Genomic DNA, 16,182 nt, shown 5'->3' with positions numbered 1-16,182 from the left:
CACATGAGCAACCTCCTCTGATAGAATTGTCAGACTCCCCTGACCAGCATGCTGTAGAGTACATCAACTGCAAAGATGAACTGGATGGGAAGATACTGATGAAACAGCTGCCACCACCCCTCACCCACGCACACTCTCCTTTCCCCAAAAAACCTCAGCTACATACACTAGTAGAGCTATACTTTGTGCCAACCTGTGGTATGCCAGCTCCTTTAGCTTTGCTTCTTTGAGGCTAATATTAGCCTTATAGGTTGTTCTGCACAAGGTTTCAAGTCATCAGGGTCAAGAGACTTGTTTTTAGTTGAGGATGGTAGTGGAAGACCTGTTAGCTTAGTCAGTCTTTTCCAAAAAAAGTAACATGTTCCTGCTTCTGCATCCTTCTTTCTTCTCCTTCTTTCAGTATTTATTCTTCCGTTAAGTAAGAAGGAATTATGATTCCCCCTCACCACTATGAATTTCTTTATTTAGTAACTACAAATAACTATATAAATATGAATTGTATAGGTTTGTTTTAATGTTACCAGTTCTTTTCATTCATCTGTTTAAGTTTAGTAAAGTTTTATATACTTTTTAAAAACTAACAACAACAAAAACTTAGAAAGGACACTGTGCTGCAGGATTTTCTATATGGATAGGTGATTTATATATTTGAGTTATTGTCATGACATCTTACAAAATTTTTCCAAAATCATCACATACCTATCTTCATTTCGAAACACTGCCCAAACAACAGCTGTTGCTATGCAGAATCCAGCAAGAAAAATAAGTCTCACTTCAATACTTTTGTTGCAACATGAAATCCTAAAAAATGAAATGGCTAAATTAATTGGTCTTAAATGCAAAAAAGGCCTACAATATAACACAACAAATAAAATATACAGTTAAATTCAACAGAGGTGCTCACAAGGCACTCTCTCTACGAGGAGTCCTTCATTTTGAAACTCACTGTGCCCACTTGCTCCGCCAGAGTCCAGATTTATTAACTTTGTAATCACACTGCAAAGCTCTCAACAGCCAAGGAGAAAAAGCAAAGGCATGAGTACCTATGGGCAATCCTTTGCTTGTTTTGCATTTTAGATTTATGGGATAGGCATCCAAAACACAGCCTGGATGACTTTCGGTATATTATAGAAACTTGGAGAAATAAAAAATATTTAACAGAACAGTGCAAATGAAGGACTGTTATGGCTTGAAATGTTCATGGAACATTTTTAACAGGTTAAAGAGAGAAAACTATAATTAGATGTAGTGCAAATGAGACTGGTGGAATAGGAAGAATGTGCAATCAGGCAGACTCATTTACATGCCACACGTGCAGTTCCATGCTCACCACTAATTCCACAGCATGTCTGAAAACAGATGAGTCCATATGACCATAACACACGACTTGAAAAGTACATCTCAGACATTATAATTTAAACCCACCACTGCTGCCAAGAAAGCATAGGTGTGTTTGTTCAGCCATGGGTTTGCAGGATCCCAGATTTCTTTATGCTAGTATTCCTTGCTGATACAGTAGTCCTAATGAAGTAAGTAAGGACTACTCAGGAACCATTACTTTAAAGTTTTGCATTTTTAAAGTTCTATTAAAGAGCCCCATTTCACCCCCTAGGCACCCTTACTTTGTGTTATAAATCTAAAATATTGAATACAGTACATAAGCAGCTGCAAGCTTAAAGCTTACAGTAGTTTCTCAAACCATTAGCACATTTCCTCCCAGCAGTTTTAGTAGCTACAGAAAAATATCCAAAACAAATAAACCATAACAAGGTAAAGAGATGTACAATACCTGCATTGCCCAAATGATATTTTTCTAATTAGTGCAGAAAGACAGTTGTACAGGCTCATTGCAGATGCCAAGCAGAAAACTGATATTATTACATACACTAGAAGGAAGAAAAATGAAAATAAATAAGTGACAAAATGTATACAACACAAAGATGCTCTGGCAGGAAGGAGCCAAGAGCTAGGAAATACTGTGACAACAGTAACAGAATAGTGATATTACTCATGCCTCTTTAAGTCAAGATTGTATCAACAGGTTTTCAATAAAACAAATACTGAAACTTCAAAGGTCTGTACCATGCTGTAAAAATTCCCATCAACTAGAGACTTGAATTTTAACGTTTTAAACGTCATTTTTAAAGGAAAGATAAAGTTCATGCTCACACATGGTTTTCTTTGCACCAATGCCACTAAGAAATAGAACAATCCCATCCTTGGATCATCAGAGCCTAGATTTGTAAACCTTGTGTGCACACTCCAGGACTCAACTTTTCTTGCAGGCATTTAGGAAAGCTGGGATTTCACAGGTGGAGGGGTTGAGCATAGGCACCAACTCTGTGGGTGCTCCAGGGCTGGAGCACCCACAGAAAAAACACAGTGGGTGCTCAGCAACCACTGGTGGGCCCTGCCAATCAGCTCCTCCCCCTCACCCACAGCACCTCCCACCTGCTGCTGATCAGGTGTTCAGCAGCAGACAGGAGGCAGTGGAAGGGGAGGGCAGGGCACACTCAGGGGAGGGGGTGGAATGGGGAGAAGCAGGGCAGGAAGAGGCAGGGCAGGGTGGGGCCTTGGGGGAAGGGGTAGAGTGTGGGTGGAGCCAGGAACAGAGCAGGGCTAGAGCACCCCACAGGAAATCAGAAAGTTGGCGCCTCTGGAGCTGAGGACTGAAAGTTATTCAGGTGGGCTCTTATGAGATAGGAAATGAAAGATACTCTATTTAACTAGGTGTCTCTCACTTGGAAAAAACTGATGAACTAGAATATTGTACTAAAAATTATGTGTTATTAATTCTGCGTTTCAAATTTTGAGAGGTCCCTAGAGTTTTGGAGAGGCAACAGAAAAATAGAAAAAGTGAACGAGCAAATAAGACATAATAATTATTTGTAGTTACACTGTTTCCCAGTCAGTCTTATCCTACCAAATGAAGGGTTCATGCCTGTTGCCATGGAAGTTAGTGGTGAAACTCCCACTTACTTCAATAAGAGCAGCTAAGAAAGTTAGACTTCAATACTTCACAGACACGCCCAATAGTTGGATTAAACACTAACGGACCTATTATGCTCTACCAAGCCTGTGCCCCTCCGAGCCCCTCAATGCCCACTGGCAGAGGGCCCACTATACTGTAACTCATAACAGGCCTGACACACTCACTATCCCCAACATACTGCCATCCTAGTGTTTCCAAAAGGTATCTTGTAAGATATTGTATGTAAACTGGCGATGCACTGGTCAGGAATTTCATTGCATGATGTATGTATGGGTTGTGTATAAAGAATTATGTATGCGTACTAAAAATATGTTCTTAAAAACATATTTGAGAGACAGTGCATAAAACAAGCCTGCCCTGGACAAAGGAATGGGGATTTACCTGTCTGATCAGCAGAGGACAATGAAAGTACATGTACATATAACGCAAACAAAGCAATCAAGTTAAGCAGAAAACAGCTAAGTGAGCACACTGTGGGACAAAGACAATGGACTTTGAGGAAATACGAGGAGAGCAAAAAGTACGGGTGAAGGAGTTTGGAGCGCAGGTGGTATTCTCTTCGATTTTTCCTGTCAAAGGTAGGGGCCCGGGCAGAGACAGATGCATCATGGAGGTGAATGCCTGGCTGCGAAGATGGTGTCGCCAGGAGGGCTTTGGCTTCCTAGACCACGGGATGCTATTCGAGGAAGGACTGCTAGGCAGAGATGGCGTTCACCTTTCGAGGAGGGGAAAGACCCTATTTGGACACAGACTGGCTAACCTAGTGAGGAGGGCTTTAAACTAGGTTCGACGGGGACAGGTGAGCAAAGCCCACAGGTAAGTGGGGAACATGGAGACCTGGGAGATGGGTTGGAAACGAGAGGCAATGTGGGCTATATTGGCAGAGAGAAAGGAGGGTCAGGACAAAACTGGGAGGAAAGATCAAACCAGTATCTTAGATGCCTATATACAAATGCGAGAAGTATGGGTAATAAGCAGGAAGAACTGGAAGTGCTAATAAATAAATACAACTATGACATTGTTGGCATCACTGAAACTTGGTGGGATAATACACATGATTGGAATGTTGGTGTAGATGGGTACAGCTTGCTCAGGAAGGATAGACAGGGGGAAAAGGGAGGAGGTATTGCCTTATATATTAAAAATGTACACACTTGGACTGAGGTAGAGATGGACATAGGAGACGGAAGTGTTGAGAGTCTCTGGGTTAGGCTAAAAGGGGTAAAAAACAAGGGTGATGTCATGCTAGGAGTCTACTACAGGCCACCTAACCAGGTGGAAGAGGTGGATGAGGCTTTTTTTTAAAACAACTAACAAAATCATCCAAAGCCCAAGATTTGGTGGTGATGGGGGACTTCAACTATCCAGATATATGTTGGGAAAATAACACAGCGGGGCACAGACTATCCAACAAATTCTTGGACTGCATTGCAGACAACTTTTTATTTCAGAAGGTTGAAAAAGCTACTAGGGGGGAAGCTGTTCTAGACTTGATTTTAACAAATAGGGAGGAACTCGTTGAGAATTTGAAAGTAGAAGGCAGCTTGGGTGAAAGTGATCATGAAATCATAGAGTTTGCAATTCTAAGGAAGGGTAGAAGGGAGAACAGCAAAATAGAGACAACGGATTTCAGGAAGGCGGATTTTGGTAAGCTCAGAGAGCTGATAGGTAAGGTCCCATGGGAATCAAGACTGAGGGGAAAAACAACTGAGGAGAGTTGGCAGTTTTTCAAAGGGACACTATTAAGGGCCCAAAAGCAAGCTATTCCGCTGGTTAGGAAAGATAGAAAATGTGGCAAAAGACCACCTTGGCTTAACCACGAGATCTTGCATGATCTAAAAAATAAAAAGGAGTCATAAAAAATGGAAACTAGGACAGATTACAAAGGATGAATATAGGCAAACAACACAGGAATGCAGGGGCAAGATTAGAAAGGCAAAGGCACAAAATGAGCTCAAACTAGCTACAGGAATAAAGGGAAACAAGAAGACTTTTTATCAATACATTAGAAGCAAGAGGAAGACCGAAGACAGGGTAGGCCCACTGCTTAGTGAAGAGGGAGAAACAGTAACAGGAAACTTGGAAATGGCAGAGATGCTTAATGACTTCGTTTCGGTCTTCACCGAGAAGTCTGAAGGAATGCCTAACATAATGAATGCTAATAGGAAGGGGGTAGGTTTAGCAGATAAAATAAAAAAAGAACCAGTTAAAAATCACTTAGAAAAGTTAGATGCCTGCAAGTCACCAGGGCCTGATGAAATGCATCCTAGAATACTCAAGGAGCTAATACAGGAGGTATCTGAGCCTCTAGCTATTATCTTTGGAAAATCATGGGAGACGGGAGAGATTCCAGAAGACTGGAAAAGGGCAAATATAGTGCCCATCTATAAAAAGGGAAATAAAAACAACCCAGGAAACTACAGACCAGTCAGTTTAACTTTTGTGTCAGGGAAGATAATGGAGCAAGTAATTAAGGAAATCATCTGCAAAACACTTGAAGGTGGTAAGGTGATAGGGAACAGCCAGCATGGATTTGTAAAGAACAAATCATGTCAAACCAATCTGATAGCTTTCTTTGATAGGATAACGAGTCTTGTGGATAAGGGAGAAGCTGTGGATGTGGTATACCTAGACTTTAGTAAGGCATTTGATACGGTCTCGCATGATATTCTTATCGATAAACTAGGCAAATACAATTTAGATGGGGCTACTATAAGGTGGGTGCGTAACTGGCTGGATAACCGTACTCAGAGAGTTGTTATTAATGGTTCCCAATCCTGCTGGAAAGGCATAACGAGTGGGGTTCCGCAGGGGTCTGTTTTGGGACCGGCTCTGTTCAATATCTTCATTAACGACTTAGATATTGGCATAGAAAGTACGCTTATTAAGTTTGTGGATGATACCAAACTGGGAGGGATTGCAACTGCTTTGGAGGACAGGGTCATAATTCAAAATGATCTGGACAAATTGGAGAAATGGTCTGAGTTAAACAGGATGAAGTTTAACAAAGACAAATGCAAAGTGCTCCACTTAGGAAGAAAAAAACAGTTTCACACATACAGAATGGGAAGAGACTGTCTAGGAAGGAGTACGGCAGAAAGGGATCTAGAGGTTATAGTGGACCACAAGCTAAATATGAGTCAACAGTGTGATGCTGTTGCAAAAAAAGCAAAGATGATTCTGGGATGTATTAACAGGTGTGTTGTGAGCAAGACACGAGAAGTCATTCTTCCGCTCTACTCTGCTCTGGTTAGGCCTCAGCTGGAGTATTGTGTCCAGTTCTGGGCACCGCATTTCAAGAAAGATGTGGAGAAATTGGAAAGGGTCCAGAGAAGAGCAACAAGAATGATTAAAGGTCTTGAGAACATGACCTATGAAGGAAGGCTGAAAGAATTGGGTTTGTTTAGTTTGGAAAAGAGAAGACTGAGAGGGGACATGATAGCAGTTTTCAGGTATCTAAAAGGGTGTCATAAGGAGGAGGGAGAAAACTTGTTCACCTTAGCCTCTAAGGATAGAACAAGAAGCAATGGGCTTAAACTGCAGCAAGGGAGGTCTAGGTTGGACATTAGGAAGAAGTTCCTAACTGTCAGGGTGGTTAAACACTGGAATAAATTGCCTAGGGAGGTTGTGGAATCTCCATCTCTGGAGGTATTTAAGAGTAGGTTAGATAAATGTCTATCAGGGATGGTCTAGACAGTATTTGGTCCTGCCATGCGGGCAGGGGACTGGACTCGATGACCTCTCGAGGTCCCTTCCAGTCCTAGAATCTATGAATCTATCTCCTTCCTGTAGCTCCTCCAGCCTTTATAGGAATCAGGTACTCATCAGGCAATCACCTAATCCCTTCCCAGCTGGGTCTGAAATTCTTTCTACCAGGTCCTGATGCTGTTCAAGGGGCTCTCCCTAAGAACAGAGCTGGCTGGCCTCAGGTTCCTGGCTGTAAAAGGGATAGACCATCCAGTTACACTCAACATCACACAGAACTCTGTGGCAGAGGCAGGAATAAAATCCAGTTCTCCAGGGCAGCATTCAACTGCCTTAATCACCAGACCATCCTTTCTCTTCCTGCTATCCCCTGCTTAATCACTACACCCCTTCCAACTTCTGTAACAAATGAGGCAGGGATCCTGCAGATACCAGCTTCATTCACTACACAACCCACCGAATGAGGCAGGGAAAAAATAGTAGGGGATCACGCAAAAGTTTCCTTGGGATTGCATCATCTGGAAGATAATTATGTCATTGGTAGCATCTCCAACTCTGTCCAATTAGTCCAGGTTTACTTAGGCCATTTGGCCCTACTACAAGGAGTCTGATGAAAATATAAATCCAAAGTGAGTTTAGATACAACTCATTAATGTAGGTAAGCAGTTGCTCCAAGTATTCAGCTACCATGTTCCCTCTACAAGGATGAGCAAGGGGTATCGTATGCTCTACTACTTTTTTTTTTTTTTTTTTTTACCATCAAGGCAAGGGACCGTCTCTCTCATATACTTTATCCAAAATAACTATTGCCTTGGCAACCTTAATGGAGAAACAAATTGGCAGGTGGGGGGAGACATGGGGAGAGAGAGAGAGAGAGAGACGTTGCCCCCTCTCCATTCCCCCCCCCCTTTTTTTAAAAATAAATAACTCACCTTACTCTGCTCCCTCAGTAAATTGAGGGGGGGAGTTATTTAAAAAGAAAAAAGTTAACTGAACTTTGATTCCGACTCTGAAATAAAACTAAATTCCATAAAAAACTGTTAACAATGGCATTCAAGGAGAAAATATATTTAAATAAGAAATCAAATGAGATTATATATTATTTCTTACCTAGCCATTTGTAGAAGAAATAAAGTAAGAGTAGCATGGCACAACAGATTACCACAAATATGATAACCGTTAGAGGGGTGAAAGTAACATTTTCCTCTTTCTTTCTTCTTGTTTCTCTGTCTTCAGGGCTTGCCACTGCCTTTAAATCCTCACTGTATAGACAAAAAAAATTTCAGTTATAGACACTGAACATGGACTTAAAAACAAAGTGCTTACCTTGCGCCCAATTTTTGTTGTATTAAGATTTAAGTAGTCACTGGTGGCCCAATTTAGCAAGGTAATTAATCACATGCCTAACTTTAAGCATGTGAATAGAGCCACAGACTTCAAAAGCTAGGCATATGCTGAACTAACTTGCTGAAGCTGGTTTTGATTTGGAAAATAACCCACATAGCTGTAAGGGTAGATCAGGCAGAACATTAAGATTTGATAGCTGAAAGGAAAAAAACTTGAGTATTTATTCTGATCTTTCATAATACTATTACTGCAGAAAAATACGAAGTTGAAAGAAAATGGCATACCAAATTCCCATCATATCCTTTGAAATTCTCCCCCAAGACTTTACTTTTCTATAGGTCCATGCTGTTGTTCCACAATAGGTCAGGATGAAATATTTAATTCCTTCTATTAATCTCTGTTTTTGAGAAGAGGGAGGGTCAAACTTTAAAGAAAACATTCCAACAAAAAAGTCCAAGTTAGCTCTAAAAGAACAGTCTTAAATGGAAGGAACCTCTCATGCCTTCTTTTTTAGGAGCCACTGGTCCAAAATCTGCTACCATCTGCATTAGTATAAAACCAGAGTAACAGCTAGTTTACACTTGAAATACTACAACAGCCCAGCTGCAGCTGTGCCGCTGTAGCGCTCAGTGTAGACACTACCTTTGCCAACAGGAAGGGTTCATCCGTCAATATACTACTGTCTACACAGGGACTTGGATTGGCTTAAAAATCCACACCCCTGAACGACAGTTCACACCCTAGCAACACAGCTGGGTCAATCTAATTTTCTAGTGTAAAGCAGCCCCACTGATTTTAGTGACGTTTTCCTGATTAAGTCAGCAGTGAATTTAGCCCAAGAACTCAAAACCACTGAAAATATATCTGTCACTGACAGGCACAAAATCCGGTAAGTGTTTTGGAACTTGTTCCATCTCATTAAGTGTCTGCAACAACATTATTGTCAGCAAAATCCAGTCAGTCAACCACCAGTTTTTCTGCCTCTACAGTCCATAATTCATAGAATATCAGGGTTGGAAGGGACCTCAGGAGGTCATCTAGTCCAACCCCCTGCTCAAAGCAGGACCAATTCCCAACTAAATCATCCCAGCCAGGGCTTTGTCAAGCCGGGCCTTAAAAACCTCCAAAGAAGGAGACTCCACCACCTCCCTAGGTAACGCATTCCAGTGCTTCACCACCCTCCTAGTGAAAAAGTTTTTCCTAATATCCAACCTAAACCTCCCCCACTGCAACTTGAGACCATTGCTCCTTGTTCTGTCATCTGCCACCACTGAGAACAGCCGAACTCCATCCTCTTTGGAACCCCCCCTCAGGTAGTTGAAAGCAGCTATCAAATCCCCCCTCATTCTTCTCTTCTGGAGACTAAACAATCCCAGTTCCCTCAGCCTCTCCTCATAAGTCATGTGCTCCAGACCCCTAATCATTTTTGTTGCCCTCCGCTGGACTCTTTCCAATTTTTCTACATCCTTCTTGTAGTGTGGGGCCCAAAACTGGACACAGTATTCCAGATGAGGCCTCACCAATGTCGAATAAAGGGGAACGATCACGTTCCTCGATCTGCTGGCAATGCCCCTACTTATACAGCCCAAAATGCCGTTAGCCTTCTTGGCAACAAGAGCACACTGTTGACTCATATCCAGTTTCTCGTCCACTGTGACCCCTAGGTCCTTTTCTGCAGAACTGCTACCCAGCCATTCGGTCCCTAGTCTGTAGCAGTGCATGGGATTCTTCCATCCTAAGTGCAGGACTCTGCACTTGTCCTTGTTGAACCTCATCAGGTTTCTTTTGGCCCAATCCTCTAATTTGTCTAGGTCCCTCTGTATCCGATCCCTACCCTCTAGTGTATCTACCATGCCTCCCAGTTTAGTATCATCTGCAAACTTGCTGAGAGTGCAGTCCACACCATCCTCCAGATCATTAATAAAGATATTAAACAAAACCGGCCCCAGGACCGACCCTTGGGGCACTCCGCTTGAAACCGGCTGCCAACTAGACATGGAGCCATTGATCACTACCCGTTGAGCCCGACGATCTAGCCAGCTTTCTATCCACCTTACAGTCCATTCATCCAGCCCATACTACTTTAACTTGGCGGCAAGAATACTGTGGGAGACCGTATCAAAAGCTTTGCTAAAGTCAAGGAATAACACATCCACTGCTTTCCCCTCATCCACAGAGCCAGTTATCTCATCATAGAAGGCAATTAGGTTAGTCAGGCACGACTTCCCCTTGGTGAATCCATGCTGACTGTTCCTGATCACTTTCCTCTCCTCTAAGTGCTTCAGAATTGATTCCTTGAGGACTTGCTCCATGATTTTTCCAGGGACTGAGGTGAGGCTGACTGGCCTGTAGTTCCCCGGATCCTCCTTCTTCCCTTTTTTAAAGATGGGCACTACATTAGCCTTTTTCCAGTCATCCGGGACCTCCCCCGATCGCCATGAGTTTTCAAAAATAATGGCTAATGGCTCTGCAATCTCATCCGCCAACTCCTTTAGCACCCTCGGATGCAGCGCATCCGGCCCCATGGACTTGTGCACGTCCAGTTTTTCTAAATAGTCCCGAACCACTTCTTTCTCCACAGAGGGCTGTTCACCTTCTCCCCATACTGTGCTGCCCAGTGCAGTAGTCTGGGAGCTGACCTTGTTCGTGAAGACAGAGGCACAAAAATCATTGAGTACATTAAACAGTGAGGGAAAGAGAAATAAAGCAGTGTCATTAAACGTAACATTTCTTCAAGGTTATAATACAAAGGTGCTCCATATTTACCCCTTACCACAAGAAATAATCACACTGAAACTGTTGAAGTGTTGCACCAAACAAAATAACTAAAACCCTTTAACCATACAGGCAAACTACCTCTCTCATGGTATGGGACGCTTGTGAAACTTTCCCTGTCAGACATCACACTCCCCCCAATCCCAAGGCCAATGTATCTACAAATGCTGACATGCTGAAAAGGCAATAGTTATCTTACAAAATCAACAGGAAAAAGAATTTCCTAGGTGTATTACATACTTCCTGTGAGGATTGGTTTTAAGTTAGTGGCTTACAAATCTGGAGAAGCATATTTTCAGGATGTGCAGATTTTAACACGTTTCTTAAAGACACATTAGCTTCATAGGTTTCCCGATAAATGAAGTGACACCTCTACCCCGATATAATGCTGTCCTCGGGAGCCAAAAAATCTTACTGCATTATAGGTGAAACTGCATTATATCAAACTCACTTTGATCCACCAGAGTGCGCAGCACCGCCCCCCCCGAAGCACTGATTTACTGCATTATATCTGAATTTGTGTTATATCGGGTCGCGTTATATCGGGGTAGAGGTGTATTTTATTGGATGGATTTTTGACACTTTGAATATAGTCCGAGTCCTGCATACAACATGTGGCTCCACTTCCCCCTCACCCGCCCGCCAAAAAAAAAGCTGTTTCCACTTTCCATTTCCCCAGCTTCTCTCAGGGGAAAATCCACACTCCTGAGAGACATAGCTATGCCAACCTAACCCCCGACATACAGTGCTAGGTTGACAGAAGAATTCTTCCATCAATTTAGCTACCACCTCTTTGGGCAGTAGATTACCTGCGCTGATGGCAAACCCCTCTCATTGGCATAGGCAGTGTCTACACTGAAGCAGTACAACGGCACAGCTGCAGGTGTGCTGCTGTAACGTTTTAAGTGTAGACATGCCCTTATTCCGCACTAAGTGCACCCCTAACTGCCACCCCTTTCCCCCAAAAGGAAATTAGTCCCCCCTTACCTTTTTGTGGGCCTTGCCCTAATCCTGCAGGAAGCCCTCATTCAAGCCCCTTTCAAATCCTTTTCTTAGGGTATGTCTTCACTACCGGCCAGATCGGTGGACAGTGATCTATCCCCGAGCGCTCTCCTGTCGACTCCTGTACTCCAGCTCAGCGAGAGGCGCAGGCAGAGTCGGCGGGGGAGCGGCAGCAGTCGACTCACCGTAGTGAAGTCACCACGGTAAGTCGATCTAAGTACGTCCACTTCAGCTACGTTATTCGTAAGTTGCGTAACTTAGATCGACCCTCCCCCCTCCCCCCCCAAGTGTAGACCAGGCCTTAGTGTCAGAGAATTCCCTCTGCTCATCTATGGGCCACCTCCCAAGGGAATCCCCAGCCTGCTGTGGATGTGGCTTTCCGCCTCTGCCTTTAAAAGGCTGGCTTGTGGAGCTCAGCTGGCTAAGTGTGGGAGCCAGATGCACTGGACCAGCAGACAGACACTATGCCTCCCCGGATAGTGGTATCTCATCAAATTGAGGGGCAGTGGCTCTCCTTGGCAGCTACCCTGAAGAAAGAAGATGGGGCACAGGCCAGCCAGTCACCCCAGAAGCCTGTAGTGGGGAAAGGGTTGTCAAGGCCCCTCCTCTCAAGACGACTCCCGGGGGGACAGAAGCAGTTTAGAGGCTGGGTGTAGTGCGGGATCGAGGGGACAGAAGTTTGGAGGGTTAGGGGAGTAATTGACTGCAGGATCTGGAAAGGGCTCAGGTCAGCAAGTACCTAGTGAGGTGCTCAGAGTGGACAGGGAAGAAGCCAGGGCAGAGGAGTGGAGGGGGCTGAAAGAGGAGGGTGTGGGAGAGCACAAACTGTAGAGTAAGTAGGACTTGGGGCAGAAGGAGGGGAGGATAGCAGAGATATTAAAATATGTAAACAAAAATCCAGTTATAGTTTATTTGGCAACATAATCGTCTAACTGGTAACTCAATTCTATTTATAGAGCTATCCTTTCTCCAAGAATTGTGTCACATCACAGTTATTCTTAAATGTGGCTAAAAAACCCACCCAGATGGGCAGATAAGGGAAACCCCCAATGTTACTGATATGGAAGTATATGCCAAAGAGGAACAAGAGGCACATGGGCTGGTGCATGCCACAAGCCTCTGCTTAGGAAGATTTCTGAAGAGAGAAGTAAAAAAAGGCTGCTGGTGGCCAGTTTCTCTTTTGTCTCCAATGACAGCAGTATCTAGTGACTTTCTCCCCATGCAGAGACACTAACTACACATTTTACTTCCAGAGAGAGACCCACTCTCTCCCAGGAAACACTGCCTTGCATACCTGTTTCCCAGAAGCATTCATCCCCAACTCCTAGATAAATGACTGCTCTCTCCATGAAGACAAGCACTGTCCACACACTCTCAATGTCTCTGCTCTCCCAGCTGCGGGCTTTCATTTTTCATACAAGTCTTTACACAAAGACACCAACATCTGCTATATGCATACTGCCTTCAATGGGATACTATTTTGCTCCACTCTAAAAAGGAACAGCAGGGGGGAGTGATTTCTCTCAGTCTGATTCCAACAAAAGAGAAAAACTTCAGCCAATTCTCTTCCACCACTCCCTTGCTGAAGCACAGACCCAGGGGTATATGCCCATCTTAGCCTAATGCTCTCCGCCTAAACTATGAGATAGAGTATGGAAGACCTGAGGTCTGGTTTATGCTTCCAGCTGTATAGGATATGGACTCATCAACAGGTAAGATTGGATTTAAACTGAGCCCAAGTGAAGAAGTGATTGAAGAGGGGGGAAAAAACCTGAAGGAAAAACCCCACTAAGCCATATTGAATTAATTCATAGATTCTAGGGCTGGAAGGGACCTCGAGAGGTCATCGAGTCCAGTCCCCTGCCCTCATGGCAGGACCAAATACTGTCTAGACCATCCCTGATAGACATTTATCTAACCTACTCTTAAATACCTCCAGAGATGGAGATTCCACAACCTCCCTAGGCAATTTATTCCAGTGTTTAACCACCCTGACAGTTAGGAACTTTTTCCTAATGTCCAACCTAGACCTCCCTTGCTGCAGTTTAAGCCCATTGCTTCTTGTTCTATCCTTAGAGGCTAAGGTGAACAAGTTTTCTCCCTCCTCCTTATGACACCCTTTTAGATACCTGAAAACTGCTATCATGTCCCCTCTCAGTCTTCTCTTTTCCAAACTAAACAAACCCAATTCTTTCAGCCTTCCTTCATAGGTCACGTTCTCTAGACCTTTAATCATTCTTGTTGCTCTTCTCTGTCCCCTCTCCAATTTCTCCACATCTTTCTTGAAATGCGGTGCCCAGAACTGGACACAATACTCCAGTTGAGGCCTAACCAGTGCAGAGTAGAGCGGAAGAATGACTTCTCGTGTCTTGCTCACAACACACCTGTTAATGCATCCCAGAATCTTGTTTGCTTTTTTTGCAACAGCATCACACTGTTGATTCATATTTAGCTTGCGGTCCCCTATAACCTCTAGATCCCTTTCTGCCGTACTCTTTCCTAGTGTGAAACTGATTGTTCCTTCCCAAGTGGAGCACTTTGCATTTGTCTTTATTAAACTTCATCCTGTTTACTTCAGACCATTTCTCCAATTTGTCCAGATCATTTTGAATTATGACCCTATCCTCCAAAGCAGTTGCAATCCCTCCCAGTTTGGTATCATCTGCAAACTTAATAAGCGTACTTTCTATGCCAATATCTAAGTCGTTGATGAAGATATTGAACAGAACCGGTCCCAAAACAGACCCCTGCGGAACCCCACTTGTTATACCTTTCCAGCAGGATTGGGAACCATTAATAACTACTCTCTGAGTATGGTAATCCAGCCAGTTATGCACCCACCTTATAGTAGCCCCTTCTAAATTGTATTTGCCTAGTTTATCGATAAGAATATCATGCAAGACCGTATCAAATGCCTTACTAAAGTCTAGGTATACCACATCATCCGCTTCTCCCTTATCCACAAGACTCGTTATCCTATCAAATAAACCTATCAGATTGGTCTGACATGATTTGTTCTTTACAAATCCATGCTGACTATTCCCTATCACCTTACCACCTTCAAGTGTTTGCAGATGATTTCCTTAATTACTTGCTCCATTATCTTCCCTGGCACAGAAGTTAAACTGACTGGTCTGTAGTTTCCTGGGTTGTTTTTATTTCCCTTTTTATAGACGGGCACTATATGTTTATTTTCAGCATGAAGTAAACACACATTCATAGATTATAAAACCAGAAGGGACCACCATGATCATCTACTCTCACCTCCAGCATAACACATGCCATAGAACTCCCCCAAACTAATTCCTATTTGAACTAGAACATATCCTTTTAGGAAAGCATCCAATCTTGTTTTTAAAGATGCCCATGATGGGTAACCTACCACAATTCTTGGTTAAGTTGTTCCAGTGGTTAATTACCATCACTGTTAAAAAATTGTGCCTTATTTATAGCCTGAATGTGTGCAGCCTCAGCGTCCAGCTATTAGATCTTCTTATACCTTTGTCTGTGAGACCGAAGAGCCCTCTATTATCAATCTTTGATCCCCATGCAGGTACTTATTAGATGGTAATCAAGCTTAACCTTCTCTTTGTTAAGATAAGCAGACTGAGCTCTTAGAGTCTATCGCTATAAGGCACATTTTCCAATCCTTTAATCATTCTCTTGGCTCTTCTCTGAACCCTTCCCAGTTTATCCGCACCCCTCTTGAGTTATAGACACCAGAACTGGACACAGTATTCCAGCAACAATTACACCAGTGCCAAAGGCAAGTAATGTAACCTCCTTACTCCTGCTTGAGATTTCTGTTTTATACAGACAAGGATCACATTAGCTCGTCTGGCCAGTGTCACCATCAGTGTAGAGGTAGTGAAATACTGCATTCCATAGACGCAGTAGCTGTTTATCTGGCATAGGGGCTTTGTTTAAGAAAAGGCTTCCTACTACACTATGAGTACCTACTGGGTTTCCCCTCTGTAAAAATAGAATAATTTTTACTGCAGTTAGATGGATGAAGTTTTTGTAGTCACTCACAAAGGTTAATATGAAGTCTCTGTCTTTTCAAATTTCCTAGTATTCTTACATTTTCTTCACAGAAACATAATTAATTACCTCCTTCCCCTGCATGGGGATTTGGCCAGCTGTGACAAATCAAAACACTTATTCACACCCTATCCTGTACATGAACAGGATTTAAAAGACTATTCAAAATTTTATTTTCCTCCACCTTCAATTACACAGCGAATTTCCCCCTTTGAAGCATGAATGGCTATCCTAGTTTCCTTTGAAGTGTTTATTGTCAACTTACACATGCTTTATGCCTCATTTCTAGATATACAAGGTTTGCACCATTTAATGGACTC

General features: G+C 43.1%; 1 protein-coding gene across 1 annotated transcript in view; it reads right to left on the bottom strand.

Annotated features, from left to right (window-relative positions):
- Window positions 1-16,182, bottom strand: part of SPPL2A (signal peptide peptidase like 2A) — a 57,218-nt gene that overhangs the window by 21,915 nt on the left and 19,121 nt on the right. The window contains exons 6-8 of the mRNA XM_065411943.1: window positions 7,808-7,959; window positions 1,790-1,886; window positions 700-801 (exon numbers count right to left, since the gene is read on the bottom strand). Coding sequence (XP_065268015.1) covers window positions 700-801; window positions 1,790-1,886; window positions 7,808-7,959 — 351 coding nt within the window. The remainder of the gene's footprint in view (window positions 1-699; window positions 802-1,789; window positions 1,887-7,807; window positions 7,960-16,182) is intronic.

The sequence above is a fragment of the Emys orbicularis genome, chromosome 10 (assembly GCF_028017835.1).
Source record: "Emys orbicularis isolate rEmyOrb1 chromosome 10, rEmyOrb1.hap1, whole genome shotgun sequence".
Lineage (NCBI taxonomy): Eukaryota > Metazoa > Chordata > Testudines > Emydidae > Emys > Emys orbicularis.
This window is presented reverse-complemented; position numbering and strand designations above follow the sequence as displayed.